This window comes from Apis cerana, linkage group LG6 (genome assembly GCF_029169275.1).
Source record: "Apis cerana isolate GH-2021 linkage group LG6, AcerK_1.0, whole genome shotgun sequence".
Lineage (NCBI taxonomy): Eukaryota > Metazoa > Arthropoda > Insecta > Hymenoptera > Apidae > Apis > Apis cerana.
In genome coordinates this window covers 16,581,197-16,589,794 of record NC_083857.1, presented here as the reverse complement: position 1 = coordinate 16,589,794, position 8,598 = coordinate 16,581,197, and the positions used below count along the sequence as shown (strand labels likewise).

The following is an 8,598-nucleotide window of genomic DNA, read 5'->3' as shown; positions in this document are numbered from 1 at the left end:
AAATAAAAGAAAAACAGATTTTATTTTATTTTTCAAATTTATTTTTTAAAACTATATAACATTTATACACAATATTTTTTCAGGACATAAAAAACAGCAATAATTACAATAATTATAAAGTATTGTTAAATTTAAATCTATTAAATAATTATAAAGTATTAATTTAACTCTTATTTTCATAAAAGTCAATATATGAACAATTTTATAATATAAAATGAAGATAAAATTAAAACGATTAATTAATTAAATATTAATATATATATATATATATGGTTAATTTATTGAAAAAAAGTAATGAATATAACAATTTTTTACTTTTATTGCATATGTTGACGCCTACGTGCAGCTCTTTGTTTATCAAATCGTAATTCCATTTCTTCCAAAACACGCGGAGTATATCGTACAACCAATTTCACTGAATTCTGAGCCTGTTTTAATAATTCTACTGCTTTTTCATGATTTTCTCCTTCAACACACTGAAAAACAAATACATATTTAGTATAAATATATCATTATTATAGAATATCAGATAATATTAGGTTTTTCTTATTTAAAAAATGTTACATAATGATATTAGATACAAAGACAAATTGCAAACACAAGATACAATTTTTTTTTTTTTTACTATATATAAACTCATTTTTGATATTGATAAATTTCATATTGATAGAAGAAACAAGAAACAAAAACAGTTCTAACCACTCCATTAACTGAAAGAAGTTGATCACCGCGTTTTAAACCACCATGACGATCAGCAACACCACCAGGGATAATTCGTGAAATATAAATTGGCGAATTCTGTTCTTTACCACCCATTACATTAAAACCAAGACCTTCTTCAGTTTTTGGTAATTCTACTACTCGCGGATGTGCATGACCTTCACTTGCTGCAAAAGCAGCAACTGTTGCTTTTGCTGTAGCTGATGCACGAACATCTTGAGATCCCTAAAATTATTAATTAATAAAATTATAAATTTATATTAAATTTCTTATTCTTAATATCATAATCTTAATCATTTTTTATTATATTTTTAAAATATTACTATATTTTATAATTATGTTATATTTATTTTCTTTCTCAAGTTGTCATAATTTTACTACTCAAATGTACAATTTAGAAAATTATGTATCTATCTTTTATTAATATTATAAAAATAAAAAAATTAAATAAATTATATGTAATTATATATAATTAATATAGTAATATAGTAATAAATTGTTACAATATATTATACCTGAATGTCTACAGTTTCATATACATGTTCATATACTTCACGTACAGCACTAAGAAAATCACTTTGCAATACTTTTTGTAAAGCAGCTAATTTTGTTGCAGGTACTTCACCACCTAAAAAAATTCTATAGTTAATATAATTAATAATAATATTAAATTTTATAGTTAATAATATTAAAATTATAATCATTAAAAGAAAATTTATTACAAAATAAAATCACGTACATGATTTACATATGAAAGTAAATTAAACCAAGAACATTATGAAGGAATGACCATTATGAAGACCTACATAAACAAGGTAATTTTTGCAATAATATTTCATACATTATTCTTATTTCTTTATATATTTCTATTATATCTTATAATTAAAATTTAATCAATTACCTTTTTGTAATTTGTCTAATAATTCAATAGATCTTTTAACATCTGCAAATAAAAATAAGAAATAAATTTTAAACAAATAAATTATTATATATCACATTCATCTTATCTGTTATAAAATTATATATTCATATGTATTTATTTTTTAAAAAAATTTACCATTCGCTAATGTAAGAGGTTCGCCCATCGTAACCATGCCTAGAAATAAAAGAAAAGATATCTTATGTAATAGTTATATTTTATTATTAAAAAAAATATACAATATATAATTTAGAAAACATACAGATACAGTACTTTCTTCGATAATGACGTAGCCACAAATTGTCAAAAAAATATGTCAACAATTTGATCTATCGACCAACTATTGTCAACCGAGAACTTATAATAACTTGAAAGGTCTTTAAATGCTTTCTTGAGACTATATAATCTAGTAATTTGATGAAGTCAAAATAATTCCCTAGATAGTGATTTTATCTATATAATAAATGTAATGAGATTTTTTGTTTATTGTTTATTAAAGTATTTTTTTTTGTAATTTATTAAAATAAACATCACAATGTAATATCATTTAAAATTAGTGATTAAAAATGTGAACTTTGTGTAAATCATAAATAATACTATTATATTTCAAATATAATTATTTTAAATAATCATGAAATAATTCATTAAATATCATATTATGTATAAATAATAAATTATTAGTAATAATAATACAGAAGTCAACATCTAAAAAAAAAGAAAAAAAATGTATGAATTGAAATAATATTAATGCTGCCATCTGTGATAGATAATTTAAAATAAATTAATATTTTTGATGTTTTCGCGCCAAAATAGATAGTACATATGTAAGTACTTAAGAACCACTTGTAGTCTGTAATTAGCACGTTGTATGTAATCATTAGTTGCATAATATAATACAATTTTAATATTGTGAATAAATTTAAAAAAAAATATAGTTTTTAACTAAATTTTAACAATTAATTGTATTTTTAAAAAAATAATTTATAAAAAGAACAATAGCTATTACGTTATAATTTTATATTTTTGTAATAAATGTTTACATAATATATATCAAATAATAGATATTAAATATCAAACATAATAAATAAGAAATTAAAATTTTAATAATGAATAAAAATTATGATTTGAATAATGATAATAATGCAGACAATAATAAATGTAATGTACAACATGAATTTAAAGAATCAGAGAATGTTAAAAAATCAGAAGACATTACAAAAAAAGAGGAAAATAAATTTTTTAATATGAAAAATTTCTCTAATAATGATACAAACAATACATTTAATAAAATTTTGATAGAAACAAATAATAAGCTTAATAATGAAAATAATGAAATACATAATAAAACTATAGAAGAAAATAAGTTTGATCAAAAAAATAATGAGTATAAAAATGAAATTAATAACTATTCTGATAATGAAATTAATATAGTGAATAAAATTGTAAAAAAAAAAAATACAGAATCTGATCAACCAAATAATAAACATGAAAACGATATTTATAATAGATTATCCAAGATAATAGATAGTGATTCAGAAGAAGAAAATATATTTACTTTTAATTCCAATAAAAATAAATCTACTTATAATAAATCAGAAGATGAAATGACTAGTTCTGAATATAACAAAAATCATTTAATAGATAAAAATAATACTATAAAATTGTTTGACAGTGATACAAATGATAATATTTTTAATAAAACTAATATTGAAGAAATAACTTCAAAAAAAATTTCAAACAATGTAAGTAATAATTATAAAATATATATAATTTAATTATTAAATAAGTAATTTATAATATATAAATAATTAAATAATTATATTACATTTCAGATAAAAAACAAATTTCAAACTTTAATAGATTCAGAATCAGATGAAGAAAGAAAAGATGATGAAGAACTATTAAATCCAATAAAACATGATAAAAATAAAAAATATAAAGAAAAATATTCTAAAGTGAAAAAAGTAAGTTGAAAAATATCAAAATTTTTAATTTTTAGAAATTAAATAATATATAAAATTATTATTTTAAGATAACAATATTTTTAAACAAATATTAAATAATTATTATTGGGTTATTCGGAAAGTAATTTTATTTTTTTTTATAACAAAATGTATGAAAAAACAATTTTTTAAACAACTCAATATATATTTAAAAAGTTCATAAAAGTAATATTATATTATAGGTTTCATTAAGAGCTTCTAAAGAAGAAGCTATGAAACAAATACACAGTGAAACTCAACGTTTGATTCGAGAAACAGAGATTTCACTTCCATATCATAAACCAAAACAACGAACATTACAAGAATTTTTAAATAGAAAAAAAGTAATAACAGCTCTTCCAAAAGCACCTACAATGGCAGCTAAATTAAAAATGTCTTCTATTATTGTTGAGTAAGTATTTTTTATAATTTTATTATTTATTAAATTCAATAAAAATTAAAAAATTTTTTTAACAGTGAAGTTTTAAAAGAAAAAGAAAAAGAAGCAGAAATATTTTATAAATCCTCTGATTCAGAAGACGAAACTAAAGAAATCAATAAAGAAAATACAGATAAAGAAATGAGCATAAAATATATGCAAGACTTGAAGAAAAATAATGTTTCACGAAAGTTATTTATTGATAATAATTTATCTGTTCTAGAAAATAATAAAGAAAAAAATGATATAACAAAAGAAATTAGTGAAACATTAACTGAAACAAAGGAAATTGAACATAACAATACAATTATAAATGATACAACAAAAGAAAATGGAACAAATTTGGAAATAGCAGAAATACATTGTGAATTTAATAAAATAGAGAATGAAAATGTAATGTCTAAATTAAGTGAAACAACTAAAAATGAAAAAGATTATTTGTTACAAACTGACTTGAATCAAAATAAAAATAAAGAAAAAAACATATATATTGATAATAATAAATATGATTCAGAAATTATAAATAAACATTCAGATATTTCTACATCAAAAAATAATGATTATGCAAAAATTGTAAAACAATCTTTAGGAATAACGACAGATGAATCTGATGAATATAACGAATATGGTTTGCCGCCGCCTAAATTTGATGAATCACCAGATATTATTAAAAAGAAAACTTTATTAAATATAAAAGATTTTGAACCTAAATTAAGAGGTATTCCAGGTACAGTGATTGATTTATCAGATAACATTAAACCAAGTAAGAAAGGAATAAATGCTTTGATAGATCGATTTATATGCAAACATTCTAAAACCAAAGAACTTATTAATGATATTAATGATATTAAACTTACAACAATGCAAATAAAAGAAACCTCAAATGGATTATCAATTATTAAAGAAACACTTCCATACAGATTATCAAATATAGCAAATGAAGATGCTAAATTAGAAAAACCTGGAGCTAAGTTAAAACGTTTAAAAGAAGAATTGAAACAGAAGATGGTATTAAAACGTAATGAAGAATGGAAACAAAAAGAAGAAGAAATGAAGGAACAAGAAATAGAATGGAATGAATCCATAAATGAAGAAGATAATTTCAATGAACCATATTCTCCAAGTATAGAATCTCACAGAACTGAAGAAGATGAATTAGAAGAAGATGATATATGTATAAAAAAAGGAAAAGAGAAAAAAAAAAATGTTTTTATAGATGATGAAGCTGAAGTTAGTGAAAATGAAATAAACGATAGTGATGAAATTGAAGATGAAGATGAAGATGAAGTTCAAGAAAATTCAGAAGAAGATGAAGTATATGAAAAACTCATTTCAGAAAATGAAGATGAAAATAGTATTTGTGATAGCAATGAAGCATCTACAAAACATAAGACATTTAAGCGGATTTTAGAATCTTTAGATGATGATTCAAAATCTTCAATCATTGAAAATAATAAAAATATTGAAAATCAGACTTCTTTTCCTCAAATAACATTAGATAATAAAAATTTTAAAGAAAATGAGTTAAGCGATAATGAAAATGATATTCCAGTTTTTCAAATACATATAAAAAATGATTCAGAATATCAGAATCAAACACCTAAAATTAAAAGCAATACTTTAGATTTTATTTCTCCTATAACGCAATTAACTGCACTAAATGCTCATGTAGGAGAAGAAAACGAACTAATAACCGAAGAAGCAGAAACTAGAAATTTATTTCATCAAATGCGAGATTTTAATAAACAAGCTACATTACAAAGAAAATTATTTGTTAGTCAAGATAATGTATTAGATGAGGATCTCATGGAAATATGCTCAGGTAAATTTCCAGATGATAAATTTATTTGTTCCAAATTTGCAAAAGAAGCTAATGTAAGTGAAACACAATTATTGGAATTATGTTCAGGAACTTTTAGTTCTCCAAATGATAAAGAACCAAATGATAAAGAATTAGTTGACATTAGAGATGAGTTATTTCAAAATACAGAAGTATCTAATGAAAAAAACTGTTCACACTATGAAACAGATGAAAAAGATAAACAGCAATCGAAAGAACCTTGGAATAAATTTCGTATCTTATCTTCTGATGAAGAAGATTCAGTTGAAGAAGAAATTAATAAGAAATCAAAAAAAAGAATTAAAAAATTAAATTTATCTGATGATGAAGAAGATTCTTCTGCAATAAGCAGTAATGATGAACATGATGAAAAGGATGATGATGAAAAATTTATAGATTATGATTCAGAAGAGAATGAAATAATTATTCCAAAAAAAGATATAAAACAATATGCAGCTAAATTTTTAGAGGAAGAAGCAGAACTTAGTGAAAGTGATTGCGATGTATCTGCAGATGAAGATGAACAGGATTTAGATAAATTAGAATTCGAAGATGGAGATAATGAAGAAATCGATGAAACAAAAGTAAAAAATCAAATAGGGAAACTTCATATGAGACAATTGTTGGATGAAGATCAGAGAGAAGTAAGAATGCTCCAAGAATTATTATTTGAGGATGGAGATTTGTTTAGTGAAAGCACACGAGAAAGGAAATTTAAATGGAGAAATATAGGTAAACTGAAATTTAAAAAACTTATATTTCTATATTCTTTCTATCTGTATATTAATTTATATCGATAATTTGTATTGATATTCATAATGAAATATTTAACTTTTTATTTGTTTTTTAGATAAACAAGATGATAATGATAATTCTCAACCATTAGAAGATAAAGATGGTTGGGTAGATTTATCTGATGATGAAGACGAAGCAAAGTGGCGTAAAATACGACACGAAAGAGAAAAATTCTTAGCAGAAAAAATGGTAAAATAAGTTCTAATTTGAATAATATTATTTAGAATAAGTCATTTTATTTTATGTATTATTAATTTTCAGAAAAATGTAGATACTGAAATTGAAGACGAATTAAATAGTAGTAAAATTTTTAAATTTGGCTTAAAAATTTTGAAAAAAAGACGAATTGATGAATCACAAAAACAAAATACATTAATAGAAGCACTTGATTCTGAACCGAAATTGAAAATACCCTATAGTATTACAGAAATATTAAATACTTCAGAATTGAATCAAACATCACGCATGATATATGTAAGATCTTTAAAAAATAATTATTGATATGTGAAAATTTAATGCCATTTATGATAATATTTATAAATTTTCTAGAATGTTATGCAAAAGCGTTCATTCCTTGCTAAAGGAGAAGAAACATTGACTCGTTTAGCTGCTTTGGCTAAACGAAAAGAAACACCACTCTCGACGATAAACGCAAAAAATTTTGTTTTTACGCATGTTGATGTAAATACGGAAGATGAGAATGTTTCAATCACAAAACAAACTCAACAAAAAGAAATCAAAAATAAAATTAATAAAAAGAATTTTTAAGAATAATTAATATATTGATATAGTTTAATAGTAAATTTAAAATTTTTGTATATATATATAAAATTGATAAATAGATGACATAAAAATTGTTATAAGAATTTCAAGTATTATAAAAAAATTTTTTTTATAAATTTTAAGAATGTGTTGTATTATAAAAATTTTATAATAGTATATGTATATTTTTATTCGTTTATATCGGAATGTTTTTATATTTATATTTTACAAGATATATTGTAAAATCAAGAATGTAATACTTATATTTTTATATATTAAAAATTAAAACTTATTGTAATTTTGAAAAAAAAAAGAAATAAATGTATTCAATTAACAGCTTTTAAGAGTATATGTGGACAAGGAAAATAAATAGTGGGAAAAGGACAAAATAAAAATATTGAAATTAGCGCCATCTTAAGAATATCAAATAAAACGAATAGAAAGACAGAAAATAATCATCAATACTATTTCTCGGATATTAAAGATATTCTTCAAAAATCATTTTGTTAGAAATACTCAAGAGATGGTACTAACTCTTAATTCTTATTTTATTTTATTCTTAAAGAAATGTTTTTGGAATTCAAGAGATGGCGTTGATAATCAATTTTATCTTCTATCTTCTATCTTTTCTATATGTGTTTTATTTATACTTTGAAAATGACTGATTTCGTATTTTTTATGTTATGTCTATCCTTATTTCATTATTTTTTCTATAGTTTTATCTATAATTGCTCTTGGCAGGTGACTATAAATGAAGAACGTGAATTGAACGTATTTTCATTATTTCTTTTTCAAAACTAAAATGTATTTTAATCTTCAATGAAATATATATATAAATATTATATTTTTCTAATTATAGTATGCAAATATAAATATTTTCAACTTTACAATATTCCTATGACAATTAATCTTAAACATAGTATATAATATATGATACGAATATTTTGACAAGAGACTTAATAATGATAAAATTAAACAAAAAACTGACCCATCAATAAAGTAATAAATATAATAATCTTTATTTGTTATGTAAATTGTTATGTAAAAAAATTGCAAATAAAACATAGTTATAAATATTTTTGATTAAAAAGATTTATCAATCAATTTAATAAATTCTTCTATAATAAAAAAAAATAAAATT

At 21.5% G+C, this 8,598-nt stretch overlaps 2 protein-coding genes across 3 annotated transcripts; one reads left to right on the top strand and one right to left on the bottom strand.

Annotated features, from left to right (window-relative positions):
• Positions 1-18: 18 nt before the first annotated feature.
• Positions 19-2,051, bottom strand: LOC107999116 (protein lin-7 homolog C). 2 transcript variants are annotated; one of them, XM_017058785.3, is made up of 6 exons: positions 1,902-2,051; positions 1,778-1,816; positions 1,622-1,663; positions 1,236-1,348; positions 700-945; positions 19-476 (listed from the first exon to the last, which is right to left on the bottom strand). In XM_017058785.3, the coding sequence occupies exons 2-6, from the start codon at positions 1,812-1,814 to the stop codon at positions 318-320; spliced, it is 597 nt and encodes a 198-aa protein (XP_016914274.1). In that variant the 5' UTR covers positions 1,815-1,816; positions 1,902-2,051; the 3' UTR covers positions 19-317. The 2 variants fall into 2 exon arrangements, with proteins under 2 accessions (XP_016914274.1, XP_016914275.1); XM_017058786.3 differs by having other exon boundaries at positions 1,913-2,045.
• A 300-nt stretch (positions 2,052-2,351) lies between these two features.
• Positions 2,352-7,778, top strand: LOC107999194 (claspin). Its single transcript, XM_062076863.1, is given in 8 exon segments — positions 2,352-3,381; positions 3,472-3,603; positions 3,825-4,033; positions 4,099-6,632; positions 6,751-6,884; positions 6,957-7,169; positions 7,245-7,401; positions 7,404-7,778. Coding segments are annotated over 8 exon segments (4,053 nt in total). The 5' UTR covers positions 2,352-2,745; the 3' UTR covers positions 7,442-7,778.
• The last annotated feature ends 820 nt before the right edge of the window (positions 7,779-8,598 follow it).

What these genes read in the sequence shown, in the direction of transcription:
- LOC107999116 (XM_017058785.3), bottom strand. Translation starts at nt 1,814, where the DNA reads ATGGTTACGATGGGCGAACCTCTTACATTAGCGAATG. An exon ending in ACCTCTTACATTAGCGAATG is followed by an intron (nt 1,664 to 1,777) that starts GTAAATTTTTTT and finishes TTTTATTTGCAG; the next exon opens with ATGTTAAAAGATCTATTGAA. An exon ending in ATTAGACAAATTACAAAAAG is followed by an intron (nt 1,349 to 1,621) that starts GTAATTGATTAA and finishes GAATTTTTTTAG; the next exon opens with GTGGTGAAGTACCTGCAACA.